This window comes from Periplaneta americana, chromosome 6 (assembly GCF_040183065.1).
Source record: "Periplaneta americana isolate PAMFEO1 chromosome 6, P.americana_PAMFEO1_priV1, whole genome shotgun sequence".
Lineage (NCBI taxonomy): Eukaryota > Metazoa > Arthropoda > Insecta > Blattodea > Blattidae > Periplaneta > Periplaneta americana.
The window spans coordinates 4,224,874-4,250,000 of NC_091122.1; the positions used below are offsets into that span (position 1 = coordinate 4,224,874).

The following is a 25,127-nucleotide window of genomic DNA, read 5'->3' on the forward strand; positions in this document are numbered from 1 at the left end:
TTTCCTACAATTCCTTGCAGAAATCGGTTTCGAAATGGCGGAATTGTGAATTTCTGACGTGACTGTCAAATAGACTCGGTCACAATCGAAATATGACACAGCGCTTAAAATGAATCTTTTATAAAGAAGTGAACAAATGGAAGATACTCTTGCTTCAACGTCAGATTATGCATTCCTGTCTGCTGTAAAAATGTGTAGAATGAGAACATATTGAAGTAGATTCGAGTTTCTAGAAGCAAAAATAACTCAGAAAGGTCATACTGAGGTTACGATGGTAGGTACTTTGGCGTACTGACCTCTACCAAACGTTAGTGATCGATAATTTGTTCCTGTAAGTGTGGCATCTTTAGTTATTAGTTTTATTAATAGATAGCGAAGATAACCGTCAGTGTCGCCAATAGCACATAAATAATCCTACATTATGGAACTGAAAATTCCAATTATGATTGTAAAAAGCACTAGATTTAGCGGGAAATTGTTGATACTGTCGAGTATGACAATAAGTTATGGTTGATCTACATCATCATTTTCCCCAACACTTTATTACCGGTCCCAGTAATAAGATAATCTTTTGAGAACTAGCGAAACTATTTCAAAGTTTGTCAATTTGTTACTTCTTTGGTTCTGAATTATCTCGTGGTAAGAAAAAACTGCAGTCAGATATTTTTGAACGCCAGTGTATACAATTTCGTATATGCCATATCTGAAGCTGGATTTCAGTGATTTTATTCATTACTTATTTATTATTATCATTTTAATTTTTATATATTGTCGCTTTAACTTATAACAAAAGTCATATCGCGACACAAACTTATTTTAACAATAACATAACATTTAACAAGTTAATTCATTACAGTAAACATTACATAATTTTATCAAATAATCCAGTTAACTTGAAAAACTTTATGACACTACTGCAGTAAGAAGGTTCACCAAGAGATCTTGCTATATCGTTGGGGATTTTTAGTTGTTGTCGTAACTGATTATATTGAGGACAGTCTTGGATGATGTGCTTCACAGAAAGAGTTTCACTGGAAATGTTACAAACTGGAGGAGGTTTTCTTTAGTAAATAACCATGTGTGAGCTTGGTATGTCCAATACGTAGTCGATTGATGAAAACTTGATTCCTGCGTGATAGATGTTTAGTTGGATAGGATAAACTGGAAGCAGTTCTAATTTCCCTGAGTTTGCTAGTAGAGGTTTGAAGCCAGTTGGAGTACCATAGATCATTTAACTTAGTTTTAAGGTGAGTGTCTATATCAATATTCCAAGTGTCAATGTCCATATCCGGTATAGGAAGACGAGTTGCTTCTTTTGCTGCCATATCAGCCTGTTCATTTCCATGCAGACCTTGATGGGAAGGAATCCAGATAACGATAATTTGCTTTGATTGATTGTAGATCTCAGTGTAATAACGTTGAATTTCGTTGATCAGTGGAGATTTAGAGGATGAGTTATGTAGGGCTTTTATGGCAGATTGAGAATCCGTGAAGAGCAGGTACCGATCGCTATCAGGATGTTTTAGTACATTCTCAAAGGCTTTTTAATTGCATACAGTTTAGAAGAGTAAACTGTATAAAAGGTTGGTGATGTATGCAGCATGATATGAGTAGGATAAACTATTGCACGTGCAGTGCCGTCTTCAGTTTTGGAACCATCCGTATAAATGTGAATATAATTTGGATATTTTCCACAGATTTCGTTGAACAGTAGTTGATAAATGTTTCTAATCATTTGTTCTTTTGGATATTTACATAATTATGTATTTACGTAAATCTTTTTAAACGTTAAAATGTTTTTTTGAAGAAATTTTCGATTGAAGGAAGTTTTTGGAACAATCTCATTATGAAAGAGCGAAATACGCACTGGTTCGTGTGGTTAATCAAAATCGGCCGTATCTGTAGAATCCTGGCCTGTGGTATCTACGTGCTCCAGCATGCTCTTCGTCGTAGTCTAGAAATCTAGCAGCAATGACAGTCGGGATGTAGTCGACAGGGGCGCTGCCCACCCCCGTGATGACGACCACCTGCAGCAGCTGAGGAATTTGTGCCTTCAACGTCTGGGACACATCAGCGTTGCCCTGCAGATGCTGAAGAAAAGCCTTCAGAAAGTCAGCCCTGGTGTAGCACTGCTGGAACGGAAAGCCCTTGAGGTCCACTTCCATCTTGAACTTTTGCTGCATGTAGCTCAGCAGCAGCTTGAATGCGACGAGCAATTGTTCGTTAGCGTTGATGGCGTTCAAATCGAAAGCTCTGAACACGTCTGCGAAATCGATGGTGACTTGCCGAATTTCGGAAGGGGGAGGACCAGCGTTGGGGATTTGGGGTAGTAGTATGAGCAGTATTCGGTAGTACTGGACATTCTCCTGCACCTGCTGCATCGCAAGGGCTCGCTCCACCACGACCCTCAGCCAAGCACCACAAGAAGTGAAGGAGTTCGTGTCGATTGATTGTTTGACGATGACTTCCTGGGCCAGCTGGGAGTTGAGGAACTGGCGAAGTACTGCCAGCTCTTGTGTCTCCAGCAGATTGGGAAAAACTAGCTTCAGCAAGGCGTCGATGTTGGGATCGTATATGAAGGTCCTCGCTGAATAAGGTTCGGTGTAAACTTGTGACAAGTCTTCGCAGAACCCGTCGAAATGGATAACCAGTGAGGGTTGCTTCAGTTTGCTCAAGAAATCTACGACAGTTTGCACACTGAAGCTCACAATGCTTTTCAGTGTATCTACCACTTCTGATAACCAGCACAGAGGGTTCAGCCAGCATGGAATCTTCAAGTCGAACCGTCTTTCGGTGACTAGTTCATCAACGTCCTGCAATAGAGACAAGTACAGTACCAGTAAAGGTTTTCTCAAAAGTGAGAAGTAACTTGAATTGCTCATATTTTCATTTCTGTCACTGGCTTAATGCATAAGAAGGACTCGAAAGTTGATGACTAGACTTCGTTGAATTGCCACACGCAGCATGCAATCAGGTTGCCGATGTACGGTAGTATAGAGGAGGTGAGCGACCGCCCGGTCTCGTAGTATAAGCAGTTCATGTTAAGAGTTGTGACCGGTCCAGATAGATAGAGCAGCTACAGCTAATGTATACCCATGTAAGCACTTGTTTTTGCATCACTGTGGTTGGAATAGTCAAAGCTTAACATTTGTTCAGTGCAGACAAAAATTCAAACATGCCACAATGAGAGTGTTGCTGTTCCAAATAATATTTTCTCCTGATCCCCGCAGCTAGTCTTGACCCGTTGGAAAACATGGTTGGATGTTGTTAATTATTATGCAGAATATTACGGAAAAATAATGAAGGTAAGTGATGCATTGGATAGCACAGACAGTTCCGATGTTGCAGCTGTAAAATCATTGCCTTCTGAACAGCTATTGGAAGATATTCTGTTAATTGATTCTAATTTTAAAATCGTGTCCAAAAGCATCACCCTGTTAGAATCGTCTAAACTACAACTCTCAGAAGCCCCTAATATAGTGTATAAAGTATCACAAACCGTTATCCAAAATAACAATTAACTAATTTCAGAAAAAGTGAAATGTAAGTTGAGAAACATAATTGCTAAAAATTCTGCCTATTTACAACTTCGTATTATAAATGATGTACTATCAGGTCACGACAAGACGTCTGAAATTGGTGTACTGAAAAGTAGTGACTTTCCGTTCTTCAAATCTGCTCCTATTACATCGTGTGATGTTGAACGTTCCCAATATAAAAACTGTTTGATTGACCATCGGAGGAGGTTCACTTTGCAGTCGCTCAAAATGTACGTAACTCTTCACTGCACATATTCAAGGATGATGTGAGTATATTACATTAAATTTTAAGAGTTAATATATCTCACTACAAATTAATTGTGTATTTACATGTTTAGACATTTCATACTTCAAAGATCGTTCATTATATTTCTTGAATGCAGGATACAGGTTTTATTGTAACCGCAGTATACTGCTCAGTGTTTACATTAGAGGCATACTCCGTCAGTCGCAAGTCCCCGTCTCATACAGTCTATACCGCGTGCGTAGTAAACATTACGATTCTCGTGGCAATTCCACGAAGTCTATTGATGACTAAAAATCACAAAAAATGACATAAAATTCTTACATTTCTGAAAATATGACATAAAAAATATATGACCATGATTTTAATAATAAAATACGAACAATATAGTATGCTTCCATCTGTGGAAAATACATTGCCACCAAACTAAATCATTAACTGTTGCAAAAAATCTTTATGAGCTTTGTTTTCTTTCAGCATTTTTACGTCTTCATTTGTGAGATACAATATGTTGATTGCGGGCACTGCGGCTACAGTATTTGTTCTGTTGCGTTAAATTGGGGGAAGCATGTAAAACACGTGATCAGAAGTCAAGGCTGATGCAACGATAAGCAAAATCCCTGCATGACGCAATCGAATTGTGTAAGCAATGTGCAATAGATTCTCGAATATAGACGACTACACCGGAAAAATGTCCGTACATAAGCAGAAAAAGGCAAAAATGCAACAGAAGTATAACATTTCCTAAAAAAATGACGAATAGACAATGAAAGACCAAAAAATGCAAAATAAAAGCAGGTTATAATGTCAGTTCGTGTTGAAGTGAAAGGAGTTTGTATCGCATTTTGCATTGCCTGTGATGGCTCAGAAAAAATATATTTCATCAACTTCCGAGCCCTATAGGCGTACATAAGAAATGAAAATTCTTGCAACACGACGACGAGTTTGTTTGTTTCTGATTATTCTGGTGGTCGTGTTATCAGTAGATACTTTCCTGTGACTTGGCCTGCAAGATCGCCAGATATTAACCGAGCAGATTATTGGTAGTGGGACTATCTGAAGGACAGAGTGTTGTTGAGCAAACCTATGCAATTGATGAGTTGAAGGACATCATCGCACACACTGTGGCAGATATTCCATCCAGAACACAAACTCAGAGCTGTTGTGGACAGCATTGAAGAGGGGTTGTTACTTGTACAAGAACAAAATGATGGTTATGTACAGAATCTACGATGATGTTATGGCAATGGTTGGTGGTGCAAAAAATCCAATTTCTTTTGCGTTATACCTGTTGCTATTCAGTGATAAAATTTCATTTGAGACACAAACGTGGACTGTAGGCTGTAATATTTTGTATGAGTAAAAATTTGAATTCTAAAAAAATGACAACAAATACGGTTATACGCTTTAACGTCTATAACATTATAATGAAATCGACGTTACACACTCTTGTCATACGAACGTTTTAATGGAAACAGCGTCCAAACAATTTTGTAGGAAAATGTATTTTTGTCATGTTTTTCAACATTATTGAATTACTTCTTATTTGTATGTCTTGTTAGTTATACATCATATCTCAAAGATTGCATGTATTGGAAGCCTAAAGATTTTTCTTAATTTTTTAATAGTTTCTTTTTCTTTTTCTTCTTCTTCTTCTTATTATTATTATTATCATTATTATTATTATTATTATTATTATTATTATTATTATTATTATTATTATTATTATTATTATTATTGTGGTAGTTTGTTCACCAGACGTCAGGATCTTGATTATTTTTTTGCAAAGTCATTAAGGGTGATATTGATTGTGAATCTTTCATAAGCAATATCAGTCTTCGTATTCCTGCTAATGGTTTAAGATTTCATAAATTGTTTTATAATAAGAATCCTAAATCTCTCTCTCCGGTCTGCAGATGCATTAAATATGCTAATTTGCATGGATTCAACTTGGATCCATTTAATGTGTAGTATATCTTTGAGTTTTAACTCACTGATCTAATTTTAATAATTATTTGTCCATATATTTCTTGCATTTGGTCTATTCATTCATGTAGACCATTCCATTATTTCAATTCTCATTGTACTAATTTTATAATTTTATAATTATTATTTGATCAATGATTGATGTAGACCATTATATTGTTTGTATTTCATCTCATTGCCATTTTCTATCATTCATTCTCATCATCATTTGTTGTTTTGTTTTGTGTCGTGCAAAACTGTAATTGGCCTTGTGCTGTTGTTTTTGCACGTTAATATTCTAAATAAATAAATAAATAAATAAATAAATAAATAAATAAATAAATAAATAAATAAATAAATAAATAAGTAAGTAAGTAAGTAAGTAAGTAAGTAAGTAAGTAAGTAAGTAAGTAAATAAATAAATACATAAATACATAAATACATAAATAAATAAATTATTATTTCGGGCAGAAGTTGATAGATAGTAAACAATTTCACAACACCAGAATTGTTTGTGGAAGTCGCATCTTCTACGAGCATGAGTAGCAATTGAAAATATTCATTATTCTCAACAGTGCCTTGTGAGTAATAATTGATTTTTTTTCCAATAGCGGTTAATAGACTGGCTTGCGTTTTTCACCCACCCGTCCTCTTCTAGACGGGCACTGTATCTGTAGACCTTTCTACCCCCATAGCGTTACCCTTCAAAGAGAATAACATAGCACCAGGTGATGATTAATGGGTCACTGGGTGCAATGTAGCTGGGAGAATAATCAGGAGCACCCAGCAAAAAACTACCATCTTTGTCCACCACAGATTTCAGTTTGACCCATAGGGGTTCGAACATGGGTTACCAGTATGGAAAACAGATATTCTAGCCATTCGGTTAATAGTGTATTGGATATACTGAAAACTGTTTAAGTGCTGAAATGAACAGCGTGGTATACACTTGTCGGGATATTGTAATTTGGTGCATGTACATTACTGTCACGAATGATTTTTGGCTCTCAATTTTATGTTGGTTATCTACAAGATAGAATATTAACGAATTCTGGTACTGACGTCAGTAATAATATAGACCTAATCAGTTCGTTCTATGGTCTATGACATATGAAATTAACAGTTTATTTCAGTTGTCTTATTGGTTGAAATTGGGTCGTGTCTGAGAACTTGAGAAAATGGTAAACTCATGCCAAATTGTCTTTAATCTTATCCATCTTACTGATTACAAAAGAATATATTTTAATTGAGCGTCTACTTACCGTGCCTCTGTTAACTGGTACGTACGAGTATATTGGATCCTGAAAGAATAGTGACAAATTTAATAATGTTAGATTTACTTTCATCTTAATAATCCTATTAAGAGTAATGACCATTCTGTAACTAATATTTCTAGTCCATAGGCTTGTCATGAATGATTTTTGCCTCTCACTTTTATGTTGGCTAATCTACAAGATAAAATATTAACGAATTCTGGGACTGACTCATTAATAATATAGACCTAATCAGACTCAGTACATTGGTTCGTTCTGTGGTCTATGACATGTGAAATTAACAGTTTATTTCATTGTCTATTGGTTAAAATTGGTTTCTGTCTGAGAACTTGAGAAAATGGTAAACTCATGCCAAATTGTCTTTAATCTTAGCCATCTTACTGATTACAAAGGAATATATTTTAATTGAGCAGCTACTTACCATGTCGCTGTTAACTGGTACGTACGAGTATATTGGATCCTGAAAGAATGGTGACAAATTTAATAATGTTAATCTAATTTCATCTTAATAATCCTAGTAACAGTGATGACCATTCTGTAACTGATATTTCTAGTCCATAGGCTTGTCATGAATGATTTTTGGCTTTCACTTTTATGTTGGTTAATCTACAAGATAGAATATTAACGAATTCTCAGTAATAATACAGATCTAATCAGACCCCGTACATTGGTTCTTTTTATAGTCTATGACTTAGGCTATGTGAAATTAACAGTTTATTTCAGTTAAATTTGTTGGTTAAATTTGTTTTGTGTCTGAGAATTTGAGAAAATGGTAAACTCATACCAAATTGTCTTTAATCTCAGCTATCTTAGTGATTACGAAAGAATATATTTTAATTGAGCGTCTACTTACCATGTTTCTGTTAACTGGTACGTACGAGTAACTTGGATCCTGAAAGAATGGTGACAAATTTAATAATGTTAGATATACTTTCATATTAATAATCTTGGTAACAGTAATGACCATTCTGTAACTGATATTTCTAGTCCATAAACTTGTCATGAATTATTTTTGGCTCTCACTTTCATATTGGTACGCATTCTCAGTAATAATATGGACCTAATCAGATCCCGTACATTGGTTCTTTCTATGGTCTACGACTTATGTGAAATTAACAATTTATTTCAGTTGTCTTATTGGTTGAAATTGGTTTGTGTCTGAGAATTTGAGAAAATGGTAAACTCATACCAAATTGTCTTCAATCTTAGCCATCTTACTGATTAGAAAAGAATATATTTTATTCAGCATCTACTTACCGTGTCTCTGTTAACTGGTATGTACGAGTATATTGGATCCTGAAAGGATGGTGACAAATTTAATAATGTTAGATCTACTTTCATCTTAATAATCCTAGTAACAGTGATGGCCATTCTGTAACTGATATTTCTAGTCCATAGGCTTATGTCTTAATTTCTAAAATGACAAGTTTTGTAGCTGCTATTGCTTGTATTGGAGTTTACAATAATGACAAATTTTGTAGCTGCTATTGCTTGTAGTGGAGTTTACAATAATGACAAGTTTTGTAGCTGCTATTGCTTGTAGTGGAGTTTACAATAATGACAAATTTTGTAGCTGATATTGCTTGTAGTGGAGTTTACAATAATGACAAGTTTTGTAGCTGCTACTGCTTGTAGCGGAGTTTACAATAATGACAAGTTTTGTAGCTGCTATTGCTTGTAGTGGAGTTTACAATAATGACAAGTTTTGTAGCTGCTATTGCTTGTAGTGGAGTTTACAACAATTACAAGTTTTGTGGCTGCTATTGCTTGTAGTGGAGTTTACAACAATGACAAGTTTTGTGGCTGCTATTGCTTGTAGTGGAGTTTACAATAACGGCAAATTTTGTAGCTGCTATTGCTTATAGTGGAGTTTACAACAGTGACAAGTTTTGTAGCTGCTATTGCTTGTAGTGGAGTTTACACCAATGACAAGTTTTGTAGCTGCTATTGCTTGTAGTGGAGTATACAATAATGACAAGTTTTGTAGCTGCTATTGCTTGTAGTGGAGTTTACAACAATTACAAGTTTTGTGGCTGCTATTGCTTGTAGTGGAGTTTACAATAATGACAAGTTTTGTAGCTGCTATTGCTTGTAGTGGAGTTTACAACAGTGACAAGTTTTGTAGCTGCTATTGCTTGTAGTGAAGTTTACAACAGTGACAAGTTTTGTAGCTGCTATTGCTTGTAGTGGAGTTTACAACAATGACAAGTTTTGTGGCTGCTATTGCTTGTAGTAGAGTTTACAATAACGGCAAATTTTGTAGCTGCTATTGCTTATAGTGGAGTTTACAACAGTGACAAGTTTTGTAGCTGCTATTGCTTGTAGTGAAGTTTACACCAATGACAAGTTTTTTAGCTGCTATTGCTTGTAGTGGAGTTTACAACAGTGACAAGTTTTGTAGCTGCTATTGCTTGTAGTGGAGTTTACAACAGTGACAAGTTTTGTAGCTGCTATTGCTTGTAGTGGAGTTTACAACAATGACAAGTTTTGTAGCTGCTATTGCTTGTAATGGAGTTTACAATAACGGAAAATTTTGTAGCTGCTATTGCTTATAGTGGAGTTTACAACAGTGACAAGTTTTGTAGCTGCTATTGCTTGTAGTGAAGTTTACAACAATGACAAATTTTGTAGCTGCTACTGTTTGTAGTGGAGTTTGCAAGAATGAAAAATTTGTAGCTGTTATTGCTTGTAGTGGGGATTTACAATACAAATGGATAAACCTAACATTTAGCAACTAATAACACTTGTTAAATACATTTTGATAATTAAAATAATAAATTAGATTAAACAGGTTTGTTTTTGTCACTTGTGGGGTTTTAAAAATAAACGATTCTAGTGGTAAAGGCCTTTTTATACAGTAGTATGACAGTGTAAGATAAAATATCATGATTTGAACATAATAACTAATTAAATGTAACAATTTTCCAAATTTTATGTGGTAACTGACTAATCATCAAAGAGTTGGGCAGCATGGCTGAACATCAATAAATTTATTTTTTCAATCTCCGCTTCCACTGTCATTACTATCTTTGTTGGTCGTAGGTCTTGTGTAGGCCTACAGTTCTGTGTAGAAACCTTTCATTTAATCCAGTATGAATTGCAAAATATTCTTAAGGTCTCCATTTTTTTTAACATTAATTGGTAGCCTCGAGTTATATGCTAGGTTTGTTGGCAGTTCAAACGGTAAAATTTCATCACAAAGTGAACAAAGAAACACTAAAAATAAAAGTTCTTGGAGGTCTTTTACGCATTTTACATTTGTTACGTTATTACTAGGGAACGGATTTTTATGTGCTAAAAAATTTAAATATATTTATTTTTTATGTGCTAAAAAGTATGAAAATATTTGCTAAAAATAAAAAATATTTCTTTTAAATATAACAAAAATACCTTACTTAGCTTGAAAAAAAAAAATGTTACTAGGTATTCACCAACCACACTTGAGTGCTAGTAGTTGGTCGAGAATTGCAGTGAACAACAAAGGTCATCTCCAAATTCTCCAATACAAATGCATGCCGATTATCTCTGAATAACGTCAGTTTCACCTACAGGCACATCCTCCAATACTTGAGCAACTTTACACATTTTTTTTTATCCACTGTTTTTCCAAAACACATTCTGGAATTTGTCCCTTAGTAATTGTGCTTCTGAACCTGGTAGCGAGTCTAGTTTAATTTCCACGGCACGCACCTCCCTGTTTCAGACAACAGGTTTTTGGATGTCGAGTTTTTTTATGGTGTCACACAAAAAGCTTAGATTTGCTAATAGGAAAGCCAAATCGTTTTTTTAAATAACCTTCTTTCAGTATATCTTGAAGGATATCGATTGACGAAGCCCGATAACAGTGAATCACAACAAGACGTATTGCCTTACTTGATAGACATGAGCGAGAGGCGAGAGATTTGTTTAAATTAAATAATGCTCATACCCTAGCTCTTATCTGTTGTGTTTCACAAACAAAGCGTGGAATGAAATCATCTTCAGCAACAACAAACATAAATATGTGTTGCAAGATCTCTCCTCCTTGTCCATGTTAATTTATTCTCTAATAATAACACTGATATGCTGCCTAGCAGTTCTCAGAACTTGAGGCGATACTATTACGAAAATGGATCACGGATACACCACACAGCGCTTAGAAACACGAAGCAACCAAGAATTCTTAAAAAGATAACGTACTACTGAGTGACATAATTGATTTAGTTTTAAAATATTTAAAAGTTCTTGTAAAAAATTATTTAAGTAAAAAAGCTCCAAGATTTATGTGTTTATAATAGATTTCCTGAAAATATGTATTTACATAATTTTTTTGTGAAAATATGTGTTTTTATGTGAAATAAAATTCGGGTTTTAAACTTGAAACTTCATGTTCGGAATTTTTAACTTTGTTAATTGTGTTTTATCACACGCAAAAATAATATTTAATTACATAGGAATCCGCTCCTTAGTTATTACGCATTAATTACGCGTATTTTACTGTAATGTAAATAACCCTTTTTGTGCGTAAAGTCCCGCTCACCTGGCTGTAGTATAAGGCTGGCGAAGGCATGGCGAGGGTCCCCAGGACCAGAAGGCAGACGAAAGCTCGCATCTTAATGTCCATTGTAGGAGGTCCTTGTCGACGCTCTTTATAGTGGCCACAAGTCGTGGGGACTATAAAACTGCGATATTCCTCCTTGTTATGTTATGTTACGTTCGCTTTAAATCCCCGAAGTCTCTGTTACAATAGTTTCATGGCCTCAGCACGTGTTGGAATTCGTTTACTGCTTCGCCATATCTTAATATCGTCATTTTCGTCCTCTGTGAGGTGATGTAGAAGCATAATAATTTAATTCAGACAATATCGAAGAGTTTTATTTTATAATTAAACCGTCGCTCAAGTAGATGAAGGCATTATATTTTATATAGTTAAACTGTTAGTGTACTATAATGGTGGATTCGAAAGTCATAACATAAATTTACGACTTTCAGCATTTAAATTCGGCAAGATTTCTAAAAAACTAGTGGCTTGTGCAGCAAATGCTGCTGCAAACTAAGTTCGTTAGACGTTCAAATAAAAATTTTTGAGATTTATTTTCAATGAAGAATACTTGTCTTTTTGATAGTTATTTGCTTCCATAATAATGAAACATACTCCCTCTGAGTGGATTTTTTTACGCCAAATACTTTTTCTAGAACCTATCCAACTTCAGTTTTTGAGTTTCAACGCGAAAACGCAAGTATCAATGTCAGGACGATAGCAGTAGCTATTTCAGGTCATTGTGGATTGTAGGAAAAAGTTAAAAAAAATGTCAGGTTTGCTAAGCTTTCGAACAATAGCATTTTCGTACAGCTGCTGCATGTAGAACTTGAAATGTAGAGCGTAAAATCATTTTATCCTACAAAGAGATCTTGCTGAAATGATCTGGAGACTACACAATTTTCTAGGCCTCTTATTTTATCAGTAAGTAATACCTTTTTATCTTTCCTTAGGAACTGTAATTTTTGCGCTCTCTCGAGCCAATACTGAAGACAATGACACATATCAATATCTGCACTACACCGCCATTAAGTGTATGAAAAAGACCCAACCCCACTGGGTTAATAAGTATAAAAATATTTCATTTTTAATAACAATATTATTATCTTAAGTTTTGTAGTTATATATAGCAGTCAGTCAGTAAATTATAGAAATGAAAATCTAAATTAAGATATTCTCTACATTTATTTACACAACTTCAAAACGTTTCACTTTCATGTCCTCAATATAGCATCAATATTATGTACAATTAGTGAAAAATAGATGCATCATGATATTAACTATAATAATATTTAATTTCTAATGATAATAATGTCATCAAACCACCTCAAGTTTCGTAGATTTGACTATCCAATTCACAGCTGTACTCAGAAAATTATTATACACTGCAGAATCAGTTTTTAATAACAAATTGAATTGAGCTCTAAATATGTCGGCAATCCTGCAGGTCATGGCCTTCGTGTAATAACCTATTGTTTATTGTAGTGTGTTTTTTGTTCTGAAATTCAATCAAGTCGGCCGTGATTGAATAAAATTAGTTCTCAAAACTGACAACAGATGGATTTTGGAAAATAGGAAAATTATGTAGGAAAATTGACATTTCACTGAAAACTACTACTTTTCCGAAAAACTATGGGTTCCAAGCTTCAAAATGAGGGGCCATTTATTAAAATCCGTTCAGCCGTTTTCCCGTAATTTCCATTACCAGTTCAAATTATATATATAGATTATGTGGCTCTTCGTTTTCATTTTAATGTGTTTTTCTATGACTTTGTGAATGTGTTTTTTTTTTCCTATTACAAAACGACATTTTGACGGACCAGTTCAGAAGGGAAACAACTAAACATCTAAAGTCTTGAGGAACCTGCATTTTAAAGCTTCATGTGCTTCCAGGTTATAAGGTCCATAACAAAATGTCCACAAGTAAAAAAGGTCCACAAGAAAATGTCCAGAAACTAAATAGTCTAACATTTAAGGTCCTACATACAATTTGTCCATGGAGTAAAAAAGCTCAACATCTACGTGGTGCACCATATTATAAAGCACATCATACGAAAAGGTCCATCATACGAAATCAATTCTTTCAGCTTTTCACAGTGCATGGGATTATTTGAGGTTTTGTATTTCCTTCAGTGTATTGCCTAAAGGTACGGTTTGTTTACGGCGATCATAGCCGGGCGCACATCGCCTGAGTTGCTAGCAGGTGAAATGAATGCGCACGGTTTCTTTACAGCGAAGATCGCCAGCGCAGTTCGTTGGACGCGACGCAGATCGCTGGAGGTTGCTTCTGAAGCAAATTCAGGAAGCACATCGCCGCATTCGTGTTCAATAATCGATATTTAGACAAGGTCATGTTGTAATATCGAATATCTAATCTGTACGCGTTAACCACGTCTGTACGTTTCGGCTGCAAAACAAATCAAGACGTTTTGTAATTGTTCGCGGTCTGAAGACGAAATTATTATTGAATATGTGTCACAACGTAATACTCTTTTTAATATGAGCTTGTGAATTAATAAACAAATTAAACAATAAACCCCTACATTACAGATTACATTTTTATCACGCCCGAGCCCCAGAGAATTTCGTTCAGTGTTGGGTAAGGGGGAAATTCTCTCTTCTGTAAGTTTTCTGTGACTAGGCCTGCCTACGTACTTACGCTGTATTCTGAAATATAGCGGTTTTTTTTTTTTGTAGAGATGTAGTTGATCGTATATACAAGGCATAATAAAAGCCCAAACGAAGCAAACCTAACCTATCACATGTTCGTACATGTAAAGTGTATAAGCGGATTACGAAGGGAACTACCTCAGCGCTAGTTTAGCTATTTTTTTTTTTTAATTATTGTTTGGAATACGCCATGTAATGTAATACAATATAATAATAATAATAATAATAATAATAATAATAATAATAATAATAATCAGTTCATAACCTAAGTTACTGCCAATCTTTCAACTGGAGTTGCGGGGGTCTTGACAAAATTTGTAGGTAATTTAACATTGTCATTTTCAATTAAACTCAAAACATAATCAAACTGGTCAGGTGAGAGTCTGAAATATTCCTTAAATTTTGTAGCGTTTTTATAAAGATGTATCATTATCAATGTGTTAAAACAGAATTCTGTAAACCTATTCCTGAATATTTCATTAGTCCGTAGCTTGTTCTTTTTATAATACGCATGCGAGATTTTGATACCGTCATCTCCCTCTTCTAGAATAAATAGCAACTTCATTATCTTGGATTTATTCATTATAATTTTTAGGTTATGTCCGTGGCCTACATTAATTTACTTGACCATATGTAGTAGATGAAGGAATAAACAAATGAGAATCTACAGCGATGTGCGTCAATAAAGAAACCACTTCTCGGCGATCATCGCCAGCGTTTATAATCGCCGACGATGTGCGTCCGACGATGATCGCCGTAAACAAACCGTAGCTTAACTGTAAATAAGACTGAAAATAGTTACTGCACTGTATATAATGAGATAAAACATTATTCAGCACATTTAAATCTCATTTGCAATCCTATCTATGCAATGTCTGATTTTGAAATCGCCAATATGAAGCTTGTCGACTGGCATTCCATTAGGCAGTAGTGAGTGGGTGTCTTTTCCACTTCAGTCAAGCAATACGGAGAAATGTAGTCAACAGGGGTCTGAGGGCACAATATTTGGATATTGAGAACCCTGAAGTAAGCAACCGAATACAGGAAATTATGGGACTGCTGTTTATTCCGCTAAATGACTTGCAATTTGTTTGGGATTTATTAAATGAACGATTTGTGGACGAGATCTTGGATTTAGCATCGTCATTGAAATTACATATATTACTGGTCATCCGGCAAGAGGTCGAAGGCGAGCAGTGACCCTAGATTTTCTCCTGAGACATGGAAAGTCTATGAATTAGTAATTAATGGCGGACAGCATACGAGTAATGTGGGTGAAGGATTCCACTCCCAATTCCAACGACTTGTAGTGGCACATCACGTGAATATTTCGCGATTCGTTAGCCATTTGCAACAATGGAATCGGAAACAGAACATTTAGTAACCCAGGTCTTTGGCGGGCATACAAATATTAAGCGGCCAGTAAATATGTATGTATTTATTTACACTGCAAGTGGGCAAGCACCCGGTCGAATCGAAAAATCGAAAGAGAATTGGGAGGAAAATTTAAAAGGTACGCAAAACGCGTCCTTACAAGGGGTTGGGGGCTGTACAAAACTACATATGTGAGCTCCAAGCTTGTTGGCCACTAGTCTCACTCCGGGTTACGCTGCTCCTCTGAAGGAGCTCTAGAAAATTTTGAAGGGGAAGCCGAAATTGGATGTAACCTCGCATACGCGAGAGGGACTGAGATTTGATCAAGTGATCACGGAACGGGGCGAGGAGGAGTTGGCTGGTGTTTGCCGTTAGGATGGCAAGACGCCGTCATCTGTTGTTCGATGACAAAGCATGTGAAGGCCGTCGGAAGAAGCGCCGTGAAATCTAATCTGCAATTTGAGAGGTCCCTGTCCTTTTAATTTGCGACTAATTGAGTGACCTCGTACATTTAATAGACTATTTATAGTATCTGAACTAGGGCATACGTCGTTTATAATAAGGGGGGAATATGGGGAAGGGCATATAGGTCCGTGGCCCATTTCTTATAGGGCTCATCCCGACATTTGTCTTACGCCTGAGGAAAACCACGGAATACCTTAGGCAGGATGAGTTGTCTCATATATAAGAGACTAGCCAATTTGGCTATTATGTAGGAGGTGATTGTTGTCATGAGCCTTTTGAATCGTCTCAATTTTGAGACAAGCCTAATTTGGCTATATGATGGCTCAATTACGAAGAGGGGGGAGAGATGTAATTAGTTAATTAATTTAAAGTAATTAGGGAGATTAATGGGGATATGAGTGCAGGTCCGGTGGCAGTGGTATACACAATATAAACAATACACAATAAAATGATAAGGAATACATAATAAAATTTACAATACACAATACAATTTTACAACACATATACAATTTTATACACAATACAATAAGAATACACAATACAATTTAACACAATAATAACAAAACATAAATAAAATACCTAATTTTACAATACAACCTACATAATTATGTATAGGTCCTACATAAGTTTCAATAGTCTTTCACTTTACTCTCATCTCATTCCCCGTAGTGGCACTATGACGCATTTCACTGACACTTTAGCACACATTTCACTGACACTCTGTAACACATTTCATTGACACTATAGAACACTTTCATTGACGCTATAAATTATCACTGATCGGAACTGTTCACTGCACTGTAAAACCATAACTTCACTGACTCACCTCGCTTCACTGATACAACAGTTCAAATAAGTCAAATAATTACACCCTTATGCATACTTATAAACAGAACTACATTTAAACTAAACATTCCTAGTCTAAGGCCCTCTTACACGCCATTTTTAAATAATTTACGATTCAAACCAAGGAAGTAAACTCGTCAGCCTAGATAAATACATGTCACCTTAAAAAATTAAATGTTGAATGTCACCTTAATTTTAATTTTCACTTTATACACAACTTTTTAAATTATTCTTGAATCTCCTTAAGGAAGGACAGCCCTCAAAGACCGCTGCAGGTAGGTCATTCCAATCATTTATAGTTCTATTTAAAAATGAGAATTTACCTACATCCGTTTTCTGTTTCCTACATTTGATTTTAAAATCATGATCGTTCCTACCATAGTACGTTGGCTTTTCTAACCGAGCCGTTATGTCTACCCATGCTTTCTGACCTAGATGTGCTCTATACAATGATGTTATTCTAGTTTTCCTACGTCTGTTTTCCAAAGTTTCCCATTTAAGTTCTTTTGTCGTATCGTTTCCATATTCTCTTTTACCTTTAACAAATTTAGCTGCCCTATACTGGATTCTTTCTCAGGAATTTATCTGATATATTCTATAGGGATCCCAACATGTTCCGTATTCCATTAACGGTCGCACTAACGTTAGATATGCTATATCCCTCGATTTGGGGCTAGCCTTTCTCAAGATTCTGATAATAAAGTGAAGTGCCCTCTATGCTTTACACGTAACATTTTCAACATGCTCTCCCCAAGAAAGTTTGGAGTTTGAATATACTCCTAGGTATTTACAACATTGTTCTTGCGGAATTACAACACCACTGAATTCGTAATTAAGACTATTATCATTATTTCTATCAATCTCTAGATACTTTGGAGCTTTCAACGGTATTTACCAATATTACAAAGATAGGAATGTCATTTTTCGATATCTTAGAGCGACATCATACAATTTGAAATTATATAGTGACCCTCAAGATGAACAAGAGATGTATCTTTTCTATTACGTAACATAATTGAATTCTCGGCAAACATTCCTTGCAGTTTTCCTTTACGGACATTTTAGGGAAATGGACGAATTTATTTGTGGACATTTTTAAGAAGAGAACTTGCTGACAGTGGACCTTTTCAGGTAAGGACATTTTTATGGCATGGACGAATTTTCTATACGGACATTTCTAAACGTCGGACATTTTCGTAGAGAGGAGCTATTGCAAAGTGCACCATATCTCACTTAACCCTTCACGTTGCTGTGAAAATTCCAAAGATCATTGAAATTATTCCAAATTCTGTTAATGATTTTTCATATACAGGGCGTAAACTATATAAACTGCCAAAATTATATAGGCAGTACGTATCTGAACAAAATATCTAGTGAAATTTAATTATTTCTTATAATTTTATTTTTAATTTGTAAAATACCATGTTTTTAAGATTGATAGCACAATAGTTTAATTATTTGCGTACAATTCGACTGAATGTGAATGTTATTGTCAATGACCTTGCACCCAGCACCCAACAGAGTAAGAAACGATTGCCTCAGTGTATATACCGGGCAGAATAGGCTACTAAAATGATGTTCGTGCAATATTTCGTGTTGCTGGTGAACTTTGACTTCAGGAAGGGAAAAAATACGAGAGATGTAATTGGATTCCTACGAAAGATCGGAGAAAGATACCTAGAGAAGAATAAAGAAGTGTATGTAGTATTTGTGGACTTAGAAAAGGCATTTGACAGAGTGGATTGGAATAAACTGATGGGGATCCTGAAGAAAATTGGCGTAGATTGGAAAGAGAGGAGGCTGTTCATTAACCTTTATATGAAACAACGAGTCAAAGTCAAGATAGGAGAAGAAATGTCAGAAGGAAGTGAAATAGGGAGAGGAGTACGACAAAGATGCCCTTCATTACCTACTCTGTTCAACATCTACTTGGAGGATTTAGTAAAGAATTGTTTTGAGAACATGGGAGGAGTGATAGTAGGAGGAAGAAGAATAAAGTGTATAATATTTGCTGATATGGCGTTGTTAGCAGAAGAGGAGATGATACCAGTACGCGTCACTCATTTCTTCTTCAGATGACGTCTCTTCCTGCATTCCGGAAATTTTCGCTGAGTTTAGCACTTTTACACTTACCTCGCTGCTTTCGTGTACACTTACCATACCCGTGTCACTAATCTCGCTTTTAGATTCGATATTCTTTATTTTTTCTATCAAAATTTTTCTGTCCCTTTGCCTTCTTTTTTTTTTTAATTGGGTTATTTTACGACGCTGTATCAACATGGGTAGACATAACGACTCATGGGTAGACATAACGGCTCGGTTAGAAAAGCCAACGTACTATGGTAGGAACGATCATGATTTTAAAATCAAATGTAGGAAACAGAAAACGGATGTAGGTAAATTCTCATTTTTAAGTAGAACTATAAATGATTGGAATGACCTACCTGCAGCGGTCTTTGAGGGCTGTCCTTCCTTAAGGAGATTCAAGAATAATTTAAAAAGTTGTGTATAAAGTGAAAATTAAAATTAAGGTGACATTCAACATTTAATTTTTTAAGGTGACATGTATTTATCTAGCCTGACGAGTTTACTTCCTTGGTTTGAATTGTAAATTATTTAAAAATAGCGTGTAAGAGGGCCTTAGACTAGAAATGTTTAGTTTAAATGTAGTTCTGTTTATAAGTATGCATAAGGATGTAATTATTTGACTTATTTGAACTGTTGTATCAGTGAAGCGAGGTGAGTCAGTGAAGTTATGGTTTTACAGTGCAGTGAACAGTTCCGATCAGTGATAATTTGTAGCGTCAATGAAATGTGTTCTATAGTGTCAGTGAAATGTGTTACAGAGTGTCAGTGAAATGTGTGCTAAAGTGTCAGTGAAATGCGTCATAGTGCCACTACAGGGAGTGAGATGAGAGTAAAGTGAAAGACTATTGAAACTTATGTAGAACCTATACATAATTATGTAGGTTGTATTGTAAAATTAGGTATTTTATTTTATGTTTTATTATTATTGTGTTAAATTGTATTGTGTATTCTTATTGTATTGTGTATAAAATTGTATATGTTTTGTAAATTGTATTGTGTATTGTAGATTTTATTGTGTATTGCTTATCATTTTATTGTGTATTGTTAATATTGTATATACCACTGCCACCGGGTGCTTGCCCAATTGCAGTGTAAATAAATACATACATACATTAAAACATCTAGGTTATTTAGCTTCTGAGTGAAATGAAGGTGATAATGCCGGTGAAATGAGTCTGGGGTCCAGCACCGAACGTTATCCAGCATTTGCTCGTATTGGGTTGAGGGAAAACCCTGGAAAAAAATCTCAACCAGGTAACTTGCCCCGACCGGGATTCGAACCCGGGCCACCTGGTTTCGCGACCAGGGATATGCTACTGGAGCTAAATGACAGCTGTGAGCAGTATGGAATGAAGATAAATGCCAACAAGACGAAGACCATGGTCATAGGAAGAAAGGTAAAGAAGGTAAACTTGCGAATTCTAAATGAGGCAGTAGAGCAAGTGGACAGCTTCAAATACTTGGGATGTACTGTAAGGAGTAACATGAGCTGCAGCCAGGAAGTCAAAAGGAGGATAGCAATGGCAAAGAAAGCTTTTAACAGAAAAAAAAGGAGCATCTTCTGCGGACCTCTGGGAAATAAAATGCTTTGTGTGGAGTGTGGTATTATATGGGGCAGAAACATGGACATTATGACGAAATAAAGAGAAAAGAATGAAATGTGGATATGGAGAAGAATGGAGCGTGTGAAGTGATCAGACAGAATAAGAAATGAAGCTGTGTTGAAAAGTGTGGGTGAAGAAAAAATGATGTTGAAACTGATCTGAAAGAGAAAAAGGAATTGGTTGGATCACTGGCTGAGGAGAAACTGCCTACTGAAGGATGCACTGGAAGGAATGGTGAACGGGAGAAGAGTTTGGAGTAGATGGTAGAGGGCATTAAGATATATGGATCCTATGAGGAAACAAAGATGAAGGCAGAAAATAGGAAAGATTGGAGAGAGCTGGATTTGCAGTGAAAAACCTGCCCTTGGGTAGGACACTATATTCTTATATTTTGGTCTTTCTTTGGATGGTTTGCACTAACTTTGAGTAAAATAGTAGTTGTTTTCAATTTTACGGAAGTTTATATTTTTTGAATGGGGTTAAGTACCCTACCAATTCGGTAGTGGGGATCGCATATAGAAGTCTCGCCCGAAAGTGGATCGCTCCTTCCTAAAGTTTGGGAGCCACTACCTTATACGAACTGTTCAAAATGTCCACTCCTGCCTGGGCACAAGCGGCAGCTCTTCACCTCATTGAGATCTTGAATTTAGGGGTAATGGTGCAGGATAGGAGCCATAGAGTGCACCAGCTGCACACTGATGCCGCTCGTTTTCTGAAGGACACGTGGAAATGGAGTGGAATGCAGGCCTGACCTCTCCTGGAGTTGTCTGTCTCTGAAGCCACTCTTCCTTGCGACCATTATAGATCGTAACTTTAATTGAATTTCAGATAGCGTTCACAGCAGTAAGAAATACGGAGAATAAACATAACTTTCATTTTTAATGTGTAAATGATCATGGTTTTTAAATTAGCACAATGATAAGGGACTTAATTGCAGTGTGATATTTTAATGATAGGCCTATTGTTAATATTATATGACCTGTTCTGATAAAATAAATGGGAATAAATCAAGAAAATTATTAAATATAATTGTCGAAATTAGTGACATAATATACTGTATGTTGCTGAAATTATTGGGTATCATCAGTGTGGTTTTAGGCGTAATAGATGGACTATTGATCAGATTTTTTTTATTCGACAGAAATTGGAGAAAAAAATGGGAGTATATGGGTACAGTGCATCACTTATTCATAGACTTCAAAAAGACATATGACTCGGTTAAGAGAGAAGTTTTATATCATCATCATCATCATCATCATCATCATCCTTACAGGTATTAGGCCTAGTGGCCTGTTACTGTCTCCGTCCATCTTTTCAGGGGGTGTCCCAAAGATCGTCTTCCATGTGGTATATAGCGGAGAATTTGTCTTGGGAGTCTGGAACGGTCCATCCTATTTACATGGTTAAACCATTTTTGTCTATAGTGGTTGAGATGTTCATAAATAGGTGTAATTTTCAATTATTTGTATGATATTCTTATTGAATTTGGTATTCCGAAGAAACTAGTTCGATTAATTAAAATGTATCTTAGTGAAACTTACAGCAGAGTTCGTATAGGTCAGTTTCTATCTGATCCTTTTCCAATTCACTGTGGGCTAAAGCAAGAAGATGCACTATCACCTTTACTTTTTAACTTTGCTCTAGAGTATGCCATTAGGAAAGTCCAGGATAACAGAGAGGGTTTGGAATTGAACGGGTTATATCAGCTGCTTGTTTATGTAGATTACGTGACTATGTTAGGAGAAAATCCACAAACTATTAGGGAAAACACTGGAATTTTACTTGAAGCAAGTAAAAAGATAGGTTTGGAAGTAAATCCCGAAAAGACAAAGTATATGATTATGTCTCGTGACGGGAATATTGTACGAAATGGAAATACGAAAATTGGAAACTTACTCTTTTAAGGGGTGGAAAAATTCAGATATCTTGGAGCAACAGTAACAAATATAAATGACACTCGGGAGGAAATTAAACACAGATTGTAGGCTCAGAAGAAAGGCAAAGAGACAGAAAAATTTTGATAGAAAAAATAAAAAATATCGTATTGTCAATTTTATTAGTAACAACAATGTAATTTATTCGTCACAACAATAATTCCTTTCTACAATTCACCTTAAACGCTCTCGTCAACAATTGGATCTTCACTCAACACAGTATTCGTTATAGCACTCCACCGACGACAATGACAATTTACTTGGACTATTACGCACAACAATGAACTGTTAATCTTAACTAATATTTACAAAGCACTATTTACAAATCAGAACTATCAGTTCTCAGTTCACAGTTCTTCTATCTCAGTCACTCGAGTTCACAATATCTCGAACCACAGACCTTCAGAGACAGTTCACTGTACTCGAACTCGGGTCCCTCCAACTGCGGCCACTGCACTCGAACTCAGGTCCCTCCAACTACGGTCCACTGCACTCGAACTCAGGCCTTTGGATGCTGACGCAGATGCGGACGCACACTCGAGTCGAACTCCGGCTGGCTTGCTTGCTCTGGCTTACTCACTGACTGAATAACTGAAAACTGGAAACTCTAAACTGCTGTCGTTCCTTCGCGACCGTAATTTATAACCACAGCGACGTAGCCTCGAATTCGCGAGTCTTCCACTTCGACGGATTTCTCGGCCTCTCTAGGCAAGCAGAAGATGCGCGCGCAAACTCTCTCCACTCTCTCGCTGCGTTGGCCCTTTCCCCTCTCAGCCGCGCGCCATCACAAATTGCTCCGCGCGATCTTCTCTCTTGCGGGACGCTGGTCGTGAGTTCGAATCTCACGTCGCTGTCACAGTATCTAAAGGCGAGATTAGTGACACGAGTATTGTGAGTGTACGCGAAAGCAGCGAGGCAAGTGTAAAAGTGCTAAACTCAGCAAAAATTTCCGGAAAGCAGGCAGTGACGTCATCTGAAGAAGAAATAGGAGTGACGCGTACCGGCATTCAGCAAGCACAGCAGATCAGAACCTCAGTGCAACCGAATGGGAACAGTGAACACCAGATGGGAGCGATTCCGAAGCAGATGAAGGAACTAAGATCCAAATCTAGGCTGACTAGAAGTAGAGTACCGCAAGTAGGAGATAGTTCAGGAAGCAGTGATGAAGGAAGAGGGGAAAACAAGGTGAAAAAGCAGTATGACTTTAGGAAATGGTGTGGAGGGGAACAGGTCGTCAGAAAAGGAATCTAAGACCTAAAATAAAGTAGCAATGTGGAAAAGTTAGCAGTGAAAAGTGCAAATAATTAGAGTTGTGAAGTGAGGGGAAATGTGCCATATAGGAGGGGGGTCAGAAGTATAGTATTTTTGGTATAATAATGAGTGAGGAGTAAAATAGTGGAAGAATTGATGACAGACAAGAAAATACTAGTGGAAGAAGAATTTCAATAATAAATGAAAAATAAGTAATTACCTAAACGACTTGTCCTCCAGCTTGGGGGTTGGGCGAAGGGCTAACAACCCATCACCGTAAAAAACAGCTTGTTACGTATCCCTATAATAAGCCTCGGAATAGGACTGATTCTCTGGCACGACCACAGCAAAGGAATAAGGATTTGAGATTTGGCACTTGGAACGTAACAAGTCTTTATAGAACAGGAGGGGTAACATTAGTAGCAAAAGAACTAGCTAGATATAGAATAGACTTCGTAGGAGTACAAGAGGTTAGGTTAGATGGGAATGGCATATCACAAATAGGAGATTACTTGTTGTATTATGGGGAAGGAAACAATAATCACCAATTAGGAACAGGATTCTTTGTTCATAAAAGAATAAAATCAGCAGTAAAAAAGGTCGAATTTATCAGTGACAGGTTATCATATTTAGTACTTAAGGGTAGATGGTGCGACATCATAGTTATAAATGCTCACGCCCCTAAACGACTTGTATAGGGTGCGTCAGAAAGAACGGATGGATTTCACAGGGCAAGAAAATTGTAAGGATTCATCAAATCAAAAATTTGTTGTTATCAACAGATTCACCAATACATGCAGTTTATTTATGGTATACAACATCATCCATATGATGTCCTTGGCTTTCGATACAGGCATCGAGGCATTTTCTGAAGTTCGCCGTCACTTTCACAGTCATAGCTGGTGGGATTGCCGCGATTTCTTCACGAATCGCCGTCTTCAGATCGTCGAGATCTTACCGTAACCTCGGACAATCTCAGTGCAATAACATGTTTGCGGGCTGATCGTTGAGGTGGCCGGACAACCTACTGTCTGTCTCCACATTTGCAGGTGTACACGCGCTCCGTGTTCGTCCAGGTGATTTCTTCTTTAATGTTGAACCTGTGGTATGAAATGAAGCCACCCACCGCAAAATTGTATTCCGAGTTGGAATCCTAGCGTGACGTCCGATATCGAAATGAGTCCTGAGAGGCGATCAAAGACTCTTCATTTTTAAAAAATGTCTCTGCGATGAAAGCACGTTGTACACCAGACCAACACCATGTTCTCAACTGAAACTGCATTCTCTCGCCGACCCAACAGTCGTGGTCCCCCTCACTCTATCCCTCCCCTCGCTGCGTATCGATAGTTTGAAA

General features: G+C 36.5%; 1 protein-coding gene across 1 annotated transcript; it reads right to left on the minus strand.

The window, feature by feature from the left end:
- Positions 1-1,597: 1,597 nt before the first annotated feature.
- On the minus strand, positions 1,598-11,625 carry LOC138702148 (uncharacterized). Its single transcript, XM_069829755.1, has 3 exons — positions 11,542-11,625; positions 8,280-8,318; positions 1,598-2,813 (listed from the first exon to the last, which is right to left on the minus strand). Exons 1-3 carry the CDS (start codon positions 11,623-11,625, stop codon positions 1,884-1,886), a joined length of 1,053 nt encoding a protein of 350 aa, XP_069685856.1. The 3' UTR covers positions 1,598-1,883.
- Positions 11,626-25,127: the final 13,502 nt, after the last annotated feature.